Genomic DNA, 17773 nt, shown 5'->3' on the forward strand with positions numbered 1-17773 from the left:
GGTATCTGTATAGACGAAAAACACAGAAGGTATTGACATGAACATGGCTTGCATTACTCTTCTCCTTCTCAAGTCCGCGAAATTCATTTCCAAATCAGTTTCCATTCTCTATCTTCCCCGCGACTACCTCTCCCTAGTAAGACCGGCAATTTGCCCCTCGTAAGAATCAAGACATGCAATCCTTCTGCGCCAGAGAAGCGAGAGTAGATGAGAGGTTTTGATTTTTGAGGTTAGAGAGATTGTGCCCGGAAGGGGAGAGAAAAGGTAGCGTAAGAAAGATTAGGAACACCAAAATTTCCAGACCCGGTTGCGGCCGTGATCTCGTCCCGTTTGCTTCGGCTTCAGCCCGCCTGTTATCTTAGTCTACCCGTTGTAACACCACCGATGTGAAAGGAAAAAAAGAGCCCCATGTTGTAGTAATGTTAGGAAAACCCCCCCGTGCGAAGTCGTCAGTCCGCGACCATTATTGAGCGATCTTGGTGGAATGGTAGGCTCCGAACCGGCTATTCAGAGTCAAATCTGCCCGGTGCGGCGAGATTTACTCCTTGGCAACGACAACTGCATGGTGGATTAGCCCCTGGGAAAAGAAGACACACGAGGATCGGCCGATCACAGGGAGGAGGAACACGAACCAGTTTGTTGCGCAATGGCGGTGATCTGGGGAACCAGAGATTGGTCAATGATGGAGCTGAAGTCAAAGCCTCCAATGCCAGAGACGAGACCGAGCTGGAGCTGCTGCAGCTGCAGGGAAGCGAGGTCGAATTGGTTGAAGACACCGAGGTTGGCGAACTGGAGGAGGGTCTGGAGCTGCTGGAGCTGGAGGATGGAGTTCAGGTCGAAGACGTTGTTCTGGAACAGGCCCTGGAAAGCCAGAGAGTTGAAGTTGTTGTTCACAGCGAGGGTGTTCAGGAGCTGAAGATCCAGGGAGTTGATGACGTTCAGGTACTGAATGTCAATGGCGTTGAAGTTGCTGAGACCGTTCAGGAGAGACAGGTCGATAGCGGTACGGGCCTCAACCTCCTTGGTGGGGGCGGCAACGGCGAGAGTGGCGAAAGCGCCAGCGAGGATACCGGAGAACTTCATTTTGATGTTTGGAAAGAATGTAGTTGAATGGAATTAAAGTTTATACAAAAGCGAGCACAGCTTAATGTTTGCGTTAGTGCTCTGATCCCGGAGCCTCGTTGTAGATCTTCTCACCTCAGTTTGTTCAACAAGAGTTAGGTTTGAAAAGAGTGAAGCGAACAATGAGCACAGCTAGATGAGATGTTAGCACCGTTCGAAGCTGTTGACGATCTAGATCTAAGATGATCTGTCAAGAGATCGTGAGGAGTGGGGGGTTTTTTCTGCTCACCTCAGTAGAGAATGACTGAATATGAAATGAAAAGCGGACTTGAAAGGCTAAGATGCTTGTGTGGATGAGGAAACGAAAAGGATCTCATCACTAGACGGGAGTGGGATCTTATATATCGAAGAGATGGGCCATGGAGATGGTGCGATGCGATGCCACCCATGCCACGGCATGAGAGGTTACCGTCTGCCAAGACTAACGGGGCTCGACGTATATTCGGATGTGCGAAGGAGGTGTCTTCCGTTGCGTATCAGATGTCAGGCGTCACTGGACGGAAACGACTGGGTAAAACAGGATGGCAGGGCAGGGGGGGCATGAGGCGCCAGGCTGGGGATGGAGGGAAACAGAGCCAGCCAGCAACGAGGAGTGCTGGGCAGCGGGAGAGCAGGGCAGGGCAGGGCAGGCCAGCACTTGTTGGGGATCTTCAAGGCCGTGTTCATGGTCTAGAGCCTGTGTGTCTGGAGCCAATGGAGAAAAGAGATCTGCTCTACGGAAGAGCAGGGAAGTTCACCAGAGAGGCCAGATCCAGCGAGGCCGGTTGCGACGTCATGCACGGAAGCCGCTCTGGCCGGAGTCTAAATTAGAAGGGTTGCTGAGAACCCACAAGGGGGGTGGAAGACACGAGAGAGAAAGCCGGGAGGCAAAATAACCTTACTGGAGGCCATGATGGAGATCGTTCGAGGTTGTCGTCGAGGAGGTGGTACATCCGGTTTGGCTGTGGGCGCCGAGCGACTTGGATGTATCACCGAACCTAGGCGCCGCAGAGACAAGGTGCTTCTCGGCCCAGAGAGTCTACATGATCGACATCGAGGTTGAATGGTTGTTTCGTGTGTTTCAACGGCGTGAGCCAGCGAGCAGAGTGACTTTGTTCAGATGGCAGAGCAACCACGCATCTTATGGCGGTACCGAGGGCGACACGAGATGACAGCGCCGAGGCGAAGTAGCAGATATCTGATCTGTTCGGACGGCGGCTCGAGCGGGCGTAGCACCAGTGTCACCAACAAGGGGCCATGAGAGGAAGTTGGAGAAGTCTCCAACTGAGAGGCCTGAAAAGAAAGCCTGCCAGACTAAACCCGATTTTGCTCGTCGCGATGTGCTCAAGCGAGGATGCGGCCTTCATCCGAATGCCGGGGCCAATCAACCGGCCACAGGTGCATGGGACCCTGCCCAATGCGGCAGTCTCACGGACATTTCCTTGATGGCTCGTCGCACCTGTCTAGCCAAGTCGGGACGACGGCACGCTGCACATGTACGAGTAGAGTAGAGTGAAGTGTAGATGTGGGAGTACTCGAGTAGAGTAGAGTTGACAGGTGGGACATGGGGCTCTTGCACGTTCCAGACGCCTGTCACGGGGTGGCTAAATGGCAATGCACGGCCTCAACGGCCTGCGGAGGAGGCTGAAATGGCCTAAGTCGCTAGGCCTGCACGCCTAATTCTAAAAGCTCCGGGTGGCTCGGGGTTGCTATCAACTGCCGGGGGCCCCCTGTACCACCCCTGCTGGCCCCTGCGCGGACAGGGATGTGAAGCTCTGGGGCCGCCAGCATTGGTCCTACCGTGTTATGCAGGGCCTCTTGCTGCCCCCTTTCCGTGTCCCGATCTTCAGCCCAGACTGTCGCAGATTGTGGGACTTGAGGCAGCTTCGCTTCAGGGCATTGACTTAACGTTACTTCTATCGCCCATCGAATCACTCTCGTCAGCTCAGAAGCGGGAGGCGCGCTCTTCGGATTCACGGCTCATCCGAGCCACAAGCAAGGAACTGGTTTTGGCAGCACGTAAGAAGAATTGGAATTTGTCAGTTGGTCTCTTCTCTGCCTTTGCATCTGATGTTCACTCGAAGAGTTGACAGTCTTTGTCTGATAGTCAGTGTTGCACGGTTCAGTTCCGTAAATAACTTGTTTCTGATGATCTGAAGTATCTCTCCAGTTGACACATTGACGATGTCCACACGGCTGTCTTCGATTACTACACACAACTATCATTTATCCAGTCAATCGAGGACGAAACAATTTGGTAAGCTTAAGTTGTTTCCCACACAACCATGATGCTAGCTTCTTGACCTAGAGCGCCTTGCCTGGGAGGAGACGCCACGAAACACGGAGTATTTGTTGAAGAGCCGTGGCCAGACAGGGGGTACCCGTAGACTTTCGAGGACGACCCATGTGCAAACACCTAATGGAGAAAAAGCATGGTACCGACAGTGGCTAAGCTCATTGAAGCCAGACCCAGAGTTTTATATTGTCCCTAGTAACTGTGTAGTCCCTTGTCCTTGCCGGATTGCCCATCTACCGAAGCACAAAAGCAGTTGACGCCTTACCCCATACCCAAGTGGCCACCCCGTGAAACTGGTTAAGCTTCTCCATCAAGCTTGGCTTTTCTTGGCTCAATTCTCGTCCAAGCAGTATTGCGTTGCCCCTGTGACAGCCCAGCCAGCCCTGACTTACAGGCAACTTGCGGTGAATCGTTGCGCCATTGCGTGGTTAACTGACGAGCACTCTCATGCGTAGTCCCACGCTTCTCTACCTTTAGCGGGTGAAGTCTGACAGGTTCTCCTCGTCTGCTGACGCCTCATTGCCGGCGTTAGCATCCTCGGCTGGTGCTGCCTCGGCTGCTTCATCAGCGGGTGCTGCCGCCTGCTCCTCAGCTGGAGCTGCCTCCGCTGGAGGAGCTGCAGGAGACACCTGAACGGCCTGAACAGATTGGCCATCGCCGCACTGTCTCTTCGCGATGTTGCGTCGAAGTCTGGTGCGCTTCAGGTTCTTGGTCTCCTCCTCGACTGCACGCTTGAAAAAGCCTACTCGTTGTTAGTGACCTAGTATGCATTGGAATATAAGAGGTATTTGTTGCAGACATACCCAGATTGAAGTTGCTTCCGAGGTTGAAATTGTTGAAGCCACCACCGAAGAGAAGGTTGGACTGAATCAGCTGCTGAATGCCACCAACATTGAGGAAACCAAGGGCCTCGAGCTGAGCGAGTTGGGCCAGCTGGAGGAACAGGTTCAACTCGTTGCTGACACCCAGCCCCAGGAGAGAGTTGATATCAACAACACTGCCGAGGCAAAAGCTGTTCATAAGGCCCAGGATACCCTGACCCAAGGACAGAGGATCACCTAGGTTGATGCTGCCGAGATTCAGGCCGCCCAAGTTCAGGCTGCCCAGGTTCAAAGACGCCGGGTCGAAGCTGCTGTTGAAAACATCGGTGCCGTTCAGCGCCAGTGAGCTGTTCGCCAGCAAATTCGGATCGATGGCGCCATTCTGAATAATCGGAGAGGCCAGGTTGACCGCCGATGCCACACCGGCTGTAAGGAAAATGGCCGCCAGGGTCTTCATGATTATGAATAATAATTGTCAAAACTGCAGAGGATGTTAACGTCTTTGCTTACACTATCACTGAGGCGATGGTCCACCAACCTATTTACTTGAATAAAAGTGAACGAAACAGAGCACAGCTACTATATCATTAGTCTCAATCATGAATTGCGGGCGAGCAGACAGACCTCTTGAAACAGTGTAAAAAACAGAGAACGACAAGGTTGAGATGCGAAAGCGGGAGAACGTCCAGAAAGCGGCATGATGAAGGCAGAGGGCATATATATCTCTGTGTTCGAGCCACACGTCATCTCAGAGGCCGCTCTCCGTCACATCACCCAGAGAATCCGTGGTGGCAGGCTTGTCGATGAAACCGTCTGCCTGCGGTAATTGATAAAAGGGTACGAGTGAAGAGGTAGGTTAGGGGTGAGAATTTCTAGGCAATGCATAACATCGACGAGTCTCACAACACTGTTCCTGTGGTTCGGTGTTGGCCATCCCGTCTTGTGTCGTCCCACGGAAGCATTGGTTATCTTGAATGGAGTATCTTAAGACCCAGATAATAAGGTTAGTGTAGGCAATAAGCTTAGTATGTGATGGGACGACAGAGAGAAACGAGGGTGTTCGGGCATTACCCCAGTCAGAAGAAGCTTGACAGTCTAGACTTGGCAACTCCTGATCCTCCAATTACCACCGTGATAAAAAGGCCTCTCGTGAGCATCCGTCAAGACACGTTTCACCGTGTCAAAAACGGCCACGGTCATGCATGTGAGTCGAAATTGGTAAAGGTTGTTAGTGAAATGCTGGAGACTATGTGTTTCGTGTATGCATTTTCCTAACAGTTGCCAACCTGCAGCCGGTGAATCTGTGACACTTCTCTACACGGGATCGACGAGCCGACACGGCTCGCACTGCCAAGACTAAACAAGATGATGCAAAATCCGGGCTTGAGGCTGTAGCTCTCTTGAGTAGAGTCTTCCCTCTTCCACAACCTTTCATCATGTATCATTTTAAACAGATATCCTGGAATGAATATTAGCATTGATTCAAATTGACTGTAACGACTGAATCACTGTCAATTTTACCCTAATCTTTCGGCCGTTTTTAGATACAGGTGAGCTGGCTGGCCGTGAGATGAAAATGGCGATACCGAGAAGCATTCTAGAAGGTTTTGTGGTCGTGGATCCCGTTTCGCAAGCTCAAACTGCTTGCCAAGAGACGGCTTAATTGTCCGACGCCTATGCCGTACCACTCGACTACATCATCCATTCCACAGTAAACAGGAGCTGGGTACAGCTTCCAGTGTTCTATCCGTTGAACAGAATAACGAACTGCCACATTAGCCTCATATACCATACTTGCAGCGACGCTGTAGAAGACCTGTGCATAATGAAGCTGTCTTTGAGAGACTTCACTACATAGTCGGCTCGTCGTGGAAGAAGAACGTGGCTTGCCGATGATTCCACAATCAGTGACATCCACCTTTCATAACAGTCGCTCCTTTCAGTCAGATGTTAATTATCTTTCCCTACATTAGCTACCCATGCCCCTTGATTGTGACGAACGAGTTTGGTCGTGAATCCTTGTGGATTGATGCTATTGAAGCGTTGCTGCTCGTAGGCAAGCAATAATACAGATGTGCGATTATGTACACAGCCCTCTCTGCCCAGGGCCTTGATGCAAAATTCGTATAGCTCGTTGCCTGCCCTTCATCGTCGTCGGGTCTCATCGTCATTCGCTTTGTTGAACCCTAGCAATCCCCCCACTACACCTCCTGGCTTGGGCACAGGACATTCTCGCTTGGACCTTCGACCGGCCTCTATATCATCTTGACTGATGTTGTTGAACTGAACGATCCCTTCCCTCGATTCTGGGCTTGGTTGTGGTTTCCTCCTCCTCCTCTTGCCATTAGGATCTGAGAGCTCTCCATCGGCATATGTGACTCGGGGTGCCGGGCATGGAAGAACATGTGGTAGAGTGACAACAAAGAAGCTTGCTAGGATTGTCGTGGCGAAGAGGGAGGAGGTCATACGTGACCGCGGGTGAAGATGTGGTGGCATGATGACGAACCAACCGCGCCGCGAGCAAATTCTAGGGCAAATGTGAGAAATTGCTACACAGCAGGATTTGGTTGAACTTACAAATACTCATGGCAAGGTCATACCCCTGTGCCAAAGCTTGCTGAGCGCAATTGGGACCGTGATGTTTGCAATTGACCTCTGAATGCCGCGATGCCCGGGATGAGATGACCTGACTTTTAGAGCTTTCGTGGTTGGTTGCAAATTAGCAGGCATGGAAGCTCGGGCCACTAGAAGACAGGTCGGAGAAGGGGAATCTAAGATCCGAAAATGCAGGCCCTAGTCTTAAAATAACCTAGAGCATGCTATCGGACCCTCACCCCTGTTGGCGGGTCTCAGCGCTAAAAGTTACCTCACCGTGCACGGGCCCATTGCTGAGTTGAGGCGAGAAGCGTGTTCGCGACAGAATCTGGATGGTGAAGGCGATTTGATCATTACATACGGTGCCCTATTTTACGAATACAACCACTCTAGCGGATCGATCTAGCGCTTCGATATTCCCCTCCGCAATGTTATGAGGTCATTTGCCCCTTAACTGATCCGTCCACACCCGCTTCCGCGGCCTTGCGGCTCGAATTCAGAGGCGATCGCGAAGATGAGCGACTTGGACAGGTGCGCATTCTCTTTTCCTAGCAAGGCGTTTCCGTCTCATACTTACCATCTGTCTCAGAGCTATCGCCCAGCTTCGGGCTTGTCGTCCAATACCCGAGGCCGAAGTTCGAGAACTGTGCCACAAGGCACGAGAGTTGCTCATTGAGGAGGGCAACGTCGTCACAGTCACCGCCCCGGTTACCGTACGGAAAGATTCGCATAGAATATATGGAAGCGATGGCTGATCACTCAACTTAGATATGTGGTGATATTCATGGTCAATTTCACGATTTGATGGAGTTGTTCCGCGTCGGCGGCGATGTGCCTGACACGAATTATCTATTCATGGGTATGATAGCCGGTGATCTTGCAGACTATTCACTTACCGCAAACATCTGACTGTATCAACAGGCGACTTCGTCGACCGAGGTTTCTACTCACTTGAATCTTTTCTTCTCCTTCTTTGTCTCAAAGTACGATATCCCGACCGCATGACTCTAATTCGTGGCAACCACGAATCACGACAAATTACCACCGTCTACGGCTTCTACGATGAGTGTCTACGAAAATATGGTAGCGCGAACGTCTGGCGATATTGCTGCGATGTGTTTGATTACCTTGCGCTCGGCGCTATTGTTTTAGGCGCATCGAATACCATGTCGCCTGCCAATGATTCTATCACTGCTCAAGAGTACGCAGACCAGGAGGTGGAGATCGAGGTCTGCAATGCCGACGGCAATATTATGCAAAGCTTTCAAAGGCAGAAACCTGGCAATGGCGGCGCTCAGCAGGACAACACTTCGAATGGTGCTCAGTCCAACAGTGGAAATGGCAGCGGCGCCAAGACCGGCCCTCCTGGCTCCGGTGCGTCAGGCTCTAGTGGCGGATCGGTGGGCAATCCTGCCGGTGCAGTTCTATGTGTGCATGGCGGCCTTAGTCCGCTCATTGACACGGTAGACAAGATTCGACTGCTCGACCGCAAGCAAGAGGTCCCCCATGAGGGAGCCATGTGCGACCTATTATGGTCAGACCCAGACGATATCGACGGCTGGGGTCTCTCACCTCGTGGTGCTGGCTTCTTGTTTGGTGCGGATATCGTTAAGACATTTAACCACCGCAACGATCTGTCATTAATCGCCCGTGCACATCAACTCGTGATGGAGGGTTTCAAGGAGATGTTCGATGCCAGTATCGTTACGGTCTGGTCAGCCCCGAATTACTGTTACCGTTGTGGCAATGTAGCTGCGCTGCTTGAGCTTTCGGAAGACGAGTCCGGACTCGGTGTGTTCTCCCGGAGCAACGGAGACGTAGGGCGCAGTGACGGTGGTGTGGGTTTCAGGGGCGTCATGATGGAGAGTGATATAGGATTGAAGAGTGGACCAGCACGACGATACCGTGTGTTCCAGGCGGCTCCGCAGGACTCTAGAGGTATGCCTGCCAAGAAGCCTGTCGCAGATTACTTCTTGTAAAAATCCGGGAAAGATATGGTGTTTGTAAATGTAGGACTTCAGGGGAATTTTGGCTTGGCGTTAGGTTGGTAGAGCATTGACGACCATCAAGATTTGTGCTTATTCGTTATCACCAATGGAAAGCTAGGAAACGCGAATCTCATGTGTTGCTATATATGTGTTGCCTCCTTCGGTGTGAAATAGCCTGGAACTGGGATCAGTACGACTCCTCATATTCTTCGTGTTCTGCAGCTATCTTAGAAACACATAGTCGAGGGGGAAAAACAATGACGCATATCAGCAAACAGCATATGTTTCCCCTGCTTTCGGGCTTATACAGTAGCCTATGACCGCCCTATCGCCAACGACTAGCAGTTCCCTCAAGACGACTTTAAGTTTGCGCAACTGTAACACTGCCATCATCGCCTCTCCATCATCCGGAAAGCCCAGAGATTGCTCACTAGTCGCCTCAGGGGGTGCCGATTCACCAGCCACTACAGCGTGAACAATAGCTATACCCTGATCCGCGAGCTCCTTAACTTCGAGAGCTTTCTCCTTGCCCTGTTGCAGCTTCTGCAAGCAGAAGTCATATAAGATTGCCTGACGCTTCTGCTCGTCATTCATCTCTTCTAGCGCCATATCCTTCAGGGATGCGAGCTTTATCTTTAACTCCTGCATCTTGTTGTTGAGGTCGAGAATATCGGTGTTTGCTTGTTTCTGCTTGTGGTGAAGTGCTTTAAACCCTGGAAAACGCTGCTCTAGAATATCCTGGGAAGTTAAAGCAGCCCTGGTAGGCGAGCCCATAACGCCACTGTAGTACCGCTCGGCTAAGGGCAAAAGAATGAGGACCAGTCGTAGCATTGTCTCTTGCGTCTGGCGGTCCGGATGAGTGTTGTCCTTAGCAAGCTGATCAAGCTTGGTCCAGTCCTCTTGAAATGGCCTCTCTCGGCCTTCGTCTTGCGTGGCCGTCCTTGCATCGATACTAAGATCCAGCCTTTCAGGCCTGTGGCTCGAGACTCGGGAATTGGTGGCTGTATATGCCGGTAAGAACTTGTCATTCAGCCTTACGAATACTCGTTGTCCTGCAATAGTGCTTGTCGTATCCGCTTTTCGAGAATTGTCCTCTTGATCTAAGACAACTACTTTGGTTGGCAAAGTAAGCGATTCATCATCTCGAGGACGCTTCGTGCCACTACTGAAACATTCGTGCATTATGGACACCTTAGACAGTTCTGACTTTAATGCTCCATGCCGTTCAGCTTGATTCTTATGGAACTCGTGTAGGATTAAGAAGCCGAGAGACTTCGTTTCCTCGGCCTTTTCCAAGTGCATTTTTGCAAGGCTGGCATCTTGACTCGGGTATACCTCTGTCTCTGCTCTTACGTAGCAGTCAAGGACAAATCTCATGACCACGTGGATAATAACGTGAAGCTGCAATGTATTAGTATACGCCAACACGGCATCTTTGTCGGTTGGAGCGTGATCTTTTGTCTCATTGAGAATTGCTCGGCTTGACTTCCAGAAAGTCGTAATATAGTCGATGACTTTATTGTCCTGTATCAGCTGCAAGACGCGCGAGTGCCCCCCTTTAGCTAATCGCCGTTCGTACCATTCAATTTGTGTCACCATGTCGTTCATTGCGCCGATTGAACCTTTTATTGAATCATGATGAATGCTGCTGAGCTGTTTCTTGATGTCGTCTAGCTTCTCAGCCATGCTGGTTTCCGGGGTTAAAGCAATCATTTCGTTAGAGTCGGTATGACGGAAATCTTCAATAGCGAACCACGGAAAACTTGGTTGACTTTGGCGTCGAGTATACTTCAACAATTTCTCATTGGAAAGTTGTCCATCATATGTAGGGTTCAAGGTTGATGCTGCAATTGACGAGGTGGGAAGACAAAGACAACAGCATTCGCCTTTGTTGTTATTAGCGTAGCGGAAGGAATTCTATCCCACCACCCACAACCTGCACCGAGACGACGGAAGCGGAAATGTAACATGACAAAAATTCTAGTTACTATTGCTATGACTTTGGCAGTGAATTGTGCTTTGTTGCCGGATCAAAACCACCCAGCCGACAGGGGCTGAAACGCTTTGTTGGTGCGCTCACACCTGCTTAGGATTTCACCAAATGACAGCCAGATGGCAATTTGCGGAAACAATGCCTCGGGGAAAAATTATAACGGAAACTCAGCTAACAAGTCATGTAAATGGGCAGTCTGAGTTCATGAAAGTGGAGAGGCATGCCCCGTCTCCATGCTGTATATCATTGTTGGGAGAAACAGAGAGAGAATCCACTTGCTCTAAGGGTATGGGAACAAAGAAATCCTGCTGAACGATTCGATTCAAGATACTTACCTTAATGTTTAACACACCACTACGCTCTCTACCTTGCATTTATATAGCAACGCAATGCCTCCAGGGGCTAGGGCTCCATTCTAACTTACCACTCCAACATATCTTCGACATATTTTCTGGAAAGAGCTTTGAATGTATTCTCCAGAAACAGAGCCTGGTTGTCAAGAATAGCTTTGTCTTTGTCTGACTTCGTTCTCTCGTGATTCGCTTTTGCCCTTATATAGCCGGATTTAAGAGCTTCAACAAGGTCCATATTGCTGGCATTGGCTGTGATTGGTCTACAATCCATACAATTGTCAGGAATTTTACCGCCTTCGGGTATTGTCTTCGGGAGATGGAAAATGGATGTCTTGTTGATGGGCTTAGGCTCAAGTTGGTGGTCACAGCAGGCATATTCCAGAGGCATTCGGCAGAAGGGGCAGCTTCTGCGTCCGGACATCTCGCTCTGAATACCCATCCATTGTAAAAGGCATTCGAGGCCTGCCACGTGACCGCAAGGAAGAATAGCAGGGATGCTGTCGCGGATTTCATGTTTTCTGCTTCCAAGACGTAGCTCAGTCTCTTTACAGAGTTGACAGACAAGCTTAGAAGGCTGGTCGAAGAGAAAAGTAATTAGAGGCTTTGGGACGTATGAGTTGCAGCAGTCGGTCCCGGAAACATCAACACTTGTTGATGCGGCGAAGGAAGAACTGGGCATGTTGGCTAGGTTTCTGAATGGCGATCAAGGTTGTTCAATGCAGACTGTTTATAGCTTGGGGCTGTGAATGATGCTGGCTGATCATCCCTGGTCCCGCCCAGGCGAATGGGCTTATTATAGACAGAAACAGGAAGCAACATGAAGTCGGTTTGCTTTGTCTGACAACAATGATCTTGCCATGGAAAAATTTCCTTTGCGTGTTGGAAGCATCGTTGAAAGAGGGTGATTCAAGGACAATGACATTATTGTCATCCTCATTTTCAACGGCCCAGACTCCTTTCAACTGATTTCACCTGAAGAGTCTAGGTTTCAGAAACGATTCATGCAAGCACAATATTTCTTGGACTATTGTGATATGATCACTTCCAGTGAATGGTTACAGTTCCCGAAATAACTCCTTTAGTATGTACAGAAGAACCGAGCAGGGGCTCTATGACGATGCAGATGTTGAGTTCTCCTTCTGTGCCTTCTCCTTTTGCGCCTTCTCGTATTCGATGATTTGTCTGCTCCAGCTGTGGCTCGTTAGTTTCCGTTCGATCTCATAACAGCGGCCATTTTTGAACATACTATCGACTAGGGAAAAATCGATCTGGCTCTGGCATCTTGTATCTGTACTCGAGCTCGGCGCTTAATTTCCACGAGGCAGCAAGGTATACGCCCATAACTGCGACGGCAATTGCAGTGTTTCTCTTCCAATTGGCAGGCTGCGCGTACCAGCCACCAGCTGGTGACCAAACGTGTTTGGGGTATCTGGAGGATGTTAGAATGTTCGGGGTGTCGCTGAGGGGAGAGCTCGATTGCTTACGGAATCTTCTTTCCGCCGCCCTGTAAACTGATTAGTGATACTGAAACAGCAATTTCCAACGACAGCGAGCTTACCATCTTGACTGGGTGCCTGATTGAAGGGAGAATAGAGGTTGATGTAATGAACGCAGCGTCGGTTGCGTTGAGGACGAATTGAGGACGGTAATTCCAGGGCGTCCCATTGGGTGTTCCACCATGATTTTCCGGCACCGACTTGCGCGCTTCTTCTGGGTGGGCCGTGCGCTAATTATGTCAGCAGCAGCACTGGTCCGGGGTCCCTGCAGCGCTCACACGAGTACAGCTTCGACGGTGGAAACTTTTTCTCATGCGCTACACACGACAAGACACGACCAATTCACCAGCGGTCCACCACATACGAGCCCCTTTGTTCCCAGGTCAGTAGACTGGGGAAGAAGGCATTCGGATTTGTTCATGAAGAGGTTACGGGTGGAAAGATGGTCGGGTCAATTGCTAAGGGCCCGGTCAGGTGCTGCAAATGCAACAGCCCATAGGTGCTTCAGGAGAGACCAATTTGCCTTCTTAATACGGCACCAGTCCACAACAGCTTCACCAGATATCATATTCGAAGATGGCGCGGAAGCCGAAACCCAGAATGATCTGCCGCATACCCGTACTAATGCCCTTCCTCGCCCGTCACCTCTCCCCGACCGCGCCTTGACCTCAGCGAAGCTCGCCGCCCTCCACGCTCGACTTTCACTCTCCGACAAGATTCCTCTTCAGACTCTCGCAAGGACGTTGGTAGATGCCTCAGCAGATGCAAATCCGTCCTTCAACAACACGAACCTCGCGTTTCTCGGCATGACCCTCATTAACTATCACGTTGCGGAATGGCTCATGTGTCGATACCCGCGCCTACCGATGACCATCCTCTACTCTGCAATGAACGGCTATGCCGGCTCAAGATCACTACACAAGGTTGCACAGAGCTGGGGTGTAGAAAGCGCAGCAGCACCTGGCGAAGAGGTTGACCCTGGCCTGTTGCAGTTCTCGCTCGACGCGGACAGGGTGCAAATCAAGAAATGGGGCTACGTTCGCCCTGAAGCTCAGAACCTCGACAAGTACAGGTGGCGGCGTGGATTGGCCAGCCGAGTAGTCATGGACGACGACTTTGGCGACCAAGTCGCCAGTTCACTGGCGGAAGACAACATCCCGGGGTCTGAGGATCAGCTTGCCGAGGACCGCCGGCTGACGCTGGGCAATGCGGACGAGAAAATGCAGATTGCTTTCGATGTCCATGCATCCTTCGTCCGCGCCGTGGTTGGTGCCATATACGGCCATTGCGGCAGAGAGGCTGCTAAGTCTTTCGTACGCGCACATATTCTCTCGCGGCAGCTAGACGTGTCAAGTCTGTTCTGGTTCGAGAAGCCGACCGGCGAGCTCGCGAAGCTATGCGCAAGAGAGGAGTTTGAGAAGCCGGTAGCCCGACTCCTCTCTGAGACCGGTCGTCTGTCTCGGACACCAGTCTTCGTGGTGGGCATATTCAGCGGCCAGGACAAGCTCGGCGAGGGCGCCGCCTCGAGCCTAGAGGCAGCCAGAACAAAGGCCGCCATCAATGCGCTGAAGGCGTGGTATCTCTATAGCCCCGGCGAGAACGTTCGTGTCCCAAGCGATATGCTCCTTGAAGGCGCCAAGCCCTGGGAGCCAGTTCATGTCGACATCGGCGAGATCATATAAGCTTGACCGAGCGGCATGTACGTGTAAGACGATGGTGTGCATATAATGGTCTGAATGGATCACGGCAATTTCCCCTATGGGAGCTGTATATTTTTACATAAAAGCAAAGCCTGGATCAGGCGATCCAGTAGAATGGGGGATGTCTACATTGTCACTGTATACTAGACAAGAAGTGTAATATCAATGACACACTCCCCGATCTCGGTGAGATGAAGAAGTTTACCTTGTACCTCAGGGTATCATTGTTTGTACTCTATATCCGACCTTGTTGATACATGATTATCCATCCCTCTGTCAACTCCAAATGTCTTATCAACTGAAATGATCCCCTTCTCCCAGCTTATCGTTAATTCCCAGCCGCACGAGTCTGCGGTACCGGTCGCGCTTTATTTTCTTCTCGTTTGCAATGCGAATCTTCTTCTTTCTTTCATACACTGCTCGTACAGTGGCCTTGATTCTCTCACGCCCTTCCTCAAAGTTGGCCCGCGCCAGGGCAACAACCTTTTCAATCTCTTCAGGGGTGTATATGAAGTTCCAAGTACTCATATAGTCACTCGTGGCTGGATCTACACCCTTGACCTTCTCATTTGCCAAAAAAGGCAGGTAAATAACGGCAAGTCCAGCGTCCTCCTCCATCAGTTGCCAGGTTGTCGTGTCGTCGATTGCCTTTGAAGGTGGTGGAGGCTCCGAGGTCCTCTCCTGAGTGGTGCCCACCCAGACGGTGCAATAGCCGAGCTCACCCGATTCCTCATTACCGTTTTTGAACTTCTTTTCGCCGTCAACAGCGCCCTTTTCTGCACCGGACTGAATCCGGCGAACCGCCTGACCAACCTTGGCCTCCTTTAGCTTCGCTTCTGCTTCAACGGTAGACGATGCTTGTGCCTCGTCAAGTTGTGCTGCTGTTTCCTTAGGCGAAGCGGTTGACTGTGGCCAGCCAACACCAACAGGCCAGCCCTTGATTCCACGTTGACGAGCATAACCATCTGCTACCGACAGCCAGTTGTCGGTCTTAACGTCGGCTGAAGCATCGAAAGAGATGATGACCTCGACGTTGCGGCCAGGTCGTAGCAGTGGGTAGATGGGCAGATTATTCGACATGCCCGCATCCATGAGCTGAATATACTCGTTGTTATAGATGCTTGGCGGTGTCGTGGATGGTAGCTTACCATCCATCTTGTATGCGAAATTGGGCACAGTTGCAGGATCAATGGGATGGACCAGACTAAGATCTTCGTTATGACCAGAGATCAATTGATCCAAAGCCCCGAGTCCAGTCATGCCTTGTATGAGGGGTTGCACTTCCCTGTAGTAATGCCTTAAGGTTGCGCAGAAAGCACTTCCAAATATGCCCATCAGCAGTGGAACTCGGACCTCAGGAAGGTGAAAGCCATCCTCAGGCGGGACGTCCACTCCGTCATTGAACCTCCTGCCCAATGCCCACATGGGTATTCCGGCCGTGAACTCTTCGCAAAAGAATTCGTAAGGTGTGAACTCGAACCATTGAAACCATGACTCCTTCTTTGCTTGTTCCTTGGCTGCTTCGGATGCTGACCCTGTCTCTTTGGGTGCCGAGATATCAAGTTCCGGTATTTCATGACGTACTGCGGTGTAGATAGGCATAGGATTTTGTCCGTACTTGATGTATTGTCGTTGATTAGACAGCTTGAAGTCCCTGTCACATACCCCCAGTTCACCTTTGGGAACTAACAGCCGAGCAGCTAGCAGGATTCCGAATACATCAACAATGCCGAAGTCGGCCTTTGGGTCGCCCTTCAATTTCTCCACCACTCCGCTCAGGAGGTACTTGTTCGTAGGCGCAGAGACCAGTGAAGAAAATGCGGTTGGAGGATATGCGATGTGAACTCCCAACCTAACCTTGAGGTGCTCGAGGACTTTGTCAAGGCGGCCACCTGTGAAAGAGGAGTTGTACAGGGTCTGGAGCCAACACGATCCACTTACTCCAGCCGTATATGTGATGCAATCGAATAGTCCGTCCTCAGCAGTCGCCAACAACGAACCGGTGCCTGCTACGAGAGCACGCAATCCGCCACCGGAGCCACAAATGGCTATAACGGGGACGTCGTCGTCGTGAACGTCTTTCTCTTTCAACCCGAGATATCTGGCCAGCGCAACTTTTGCGACCTTTTTCCTGCGGGCTAGGAATTGCTTCTCCTCGTCACACAGGTCATCTGATACCCGGACCTGTGCTGAATACTGTATCTCGGGATTGATCAATGGATCATGCGCTTCCTGCCAGATCTCATCCGCCAAGGACCCAGGAGCCATGGACATCTCACGCTGTAGCTTCCTAAGATATCCAGGAACGAGCTTAGACCACTCCGGAACAATCATGTCGACAAATTTGTCCGACACTGTGCTCCATTCTACGTCGCTGATGATGGTCCACTTCTGGAATCCGGTTGAGAAGTTGAACCATGCCGGACTCTGGTCTGCATCTTTGGTCGCCTTTTCCCGCTCCTCATCTTCATCAAATGAAGTTCCATCTTTGCGAATCCTCAAGCGCTTTTCCAGCGGTCGAACGCTGCTAAAGGCATCCGACGGGTACAGTGACCAAATCAGAATTGCGCCTATCGCAATAATCGCCGGCACGGTGACATTTGTCTTTTGCTTCTGCCGGCGCGATGTGAAGAAACCGCGGCGCAGTTTGGTCTGAGGGGCAGCCGACCAGATCTTGTTTTCGACTAGCCGCGCTGAGGATTTGGTCGATATGGGCCTTGACCCGGACTGCCAAAAAGGGGCGCATCTTGCAGGGCGAAGGTGCCAGATGTGGCTGGCGACGATCGCACGTGCGGCCTTCATGATCGCCGCCTACGATAAATGCGACAGCGTGACGGACTAGGTAGGACTAAGGCGGGTCAGACCGTTGGGCCAATTCAAGGTTGATCAGCCATTCAAATATCGCAGCACCTCGTCAGCTTATCATAGACAGAGAATCAATGCTTGAGCGAGAGACTGTTTTGAGGAAATCTCAAGTGTCAAGCCTCTGAGGCTGAGCAGAACGAGGGCGTGAGGTAAGCGTGCAGCTGGCAGCACCGTATAAAACTGTTGACATCACACCCGAAACTGGGAAGGATATACACGTGTATATGACGATAATTTTCCGTTACAGCGGATAAGTGGGGACCTGGTTGGAGCTTGGTGGAAAACGGCCAGTTTTGCAGGGCGCTTGGCTCTGGGCAGAAAGTATATTTCTACCATCTTTTGGTCAATGGTCTCCCACATCAGCTGAGGTCTACATTAGACTCTCCGCTGATATAATGAAATATGCATTTAGCTGGTTTTGCTTCATTGTGTTGAGGTTAAGAGCGAGACTAGTTTTGGTAATATGATAGAGTTGCTGAAGCTGTGAATTTTTTATTGTTAAGCTAGGGGGTTGTATAGGTCTAGGAAGGTCGAAGAGAGGCGGAAATCAAGTATAGAGTGCCGC

The 17773-nt window shown here is 50.9% G+C and overlaps 6 protein-coding genes across 6 annotated transcripts; 2 read left to right on the forward strand and 4 right to left on the reverse strand.

Annotated features, from left to right (window-relative positions):
• Nucleotides 1–538: 538 nt before the first annotated feature.
• On the reverse strand, nucleotides 539–1083 carry UCRPA7_457 (hypothetical protein; the record flags this gene model as incomplete). The annotated part of the gene is made up of 2 exons (XM_007913052.1): nucleotides 539–558; nucleotides 633–1083. The coding sequence occupies 2 exons, from the start codon at nucleotides 1081–1083 to the stop codon at nucleotides 539–541; spliced, it is 471 nt and encodes a 156-aa protein (XP_007911243.1).
• Nucleotides 1084–3870: 2787 nt separating this feature from the next.
• On the reverse strand, nucleotides 3871–4675 carry UCRPA7_458 (hypothetical protein; the record flags this gene model as incomplete). Its single annotated transcript, XM_007913053.1, has 2 exons — nucleotides 3871–4139; nucleotides 4201–4675. The coding sequence occupies 2 exons, from the start codon at nucleotides 4673–4675 to the stop codon at nucleotides 3871–3873; spliced, it is 744 nt and encodes a 247-aa protein (XP_007911244.1).
• A 2652-nt stretch (nucleotides 4676–7327) lies between these two features.
• Nucleotides 7328–8792, forward strand: UCRPA7_459 (putative serine threonine-protein phosphatase pp2a catalytic subunit protein; the record flags this gene model as incomplete). The annotated part of the gene is made up of 4 exons (XM_007913054.1): nucleotides 7328–7344; nucleotides 7403–7526; nucleotides 7582–7672; nucleotides 7735–8792. 4 exons carry the CDS (start codon nucleotides 7328–7330, stop codon nucleotides 8790–8792), a joined length of 1290 nt encoding a protein of 429 aa, XP_007911245.1.
• Nucleotides 8793–12256: 3464 nt separating this feature from the next.
• Nucleotides 12257–12708, reverse strand: UCRPA7_460 (hypothetical protein; the record flags this gene model as incomplete). Its single annotated transcript, XM_007913055.1, has 4 exons — nucleotides 12257–12338; nucleotides 12394–12576; nucleotides 12632–12651; nucleotides 12706–12708. 4 exons carry the CDS (start codon nucleotides 12706–12708, stop codon nucleotides 12257–12259), a joined length of 288 nt encoding a protein of 95 aa, XP_007911246.1.
• A 741-nt stretch (nucleotides 12709–13449) lies between these two features.
• Nucleotides 13450–14325, forward strand: UCRPA7_461 (putative 60s ribosomal protein l3 protein; the record flags this gene model as incomplete). Its single annotated transcript, XM_007913056.1, has 1 exon — nucleotides 13450–14325. The coding sequence occupies one exon, from the start codon at nucleotides 13450–13452 to the stop codon at nucleotides 14323–14325; it is 876 nt and encodes a 291-aa protein (XP_007911247.1).
• A 312-nt stretch (nucleotides 14326–14637) lies between these two features.
• Nucleotides 14638–17145, reverse strand: UCRPA7_462 (putative cytosolic phospholipase a2 zeta protein; the record flags this gene model as incomplete). Its single annotated transcript, XM_007913057.1, has 1 exon — nucleotides 14638–17145. The coding sequence occupies one exon, from the start codon at nucleotides 17143–17145 to the stop codon at nucleotides 14638–14640; it is 2508 nt and encodes an 835-aa protein (XP_007911248.1).
• Between the last annotated feature and the right edge of the window lie 628 nt (nucleotides 17146–17773).

Source organism: Phaeoacremonium minimum (assembly GCF_000392275.1).
Source record: "Phaeoacremonium minimum UCRPA7 unplaced genomic scaffold PA7_03_scaffold_39, whole genome shotgun sequence".
NCBI lineage: Eukaryota > Fungi > Ascomycota > Sordariomycetes > Togniniales > Togniniaceae > Phaeoacremonium > Phaeoacremonium minimum.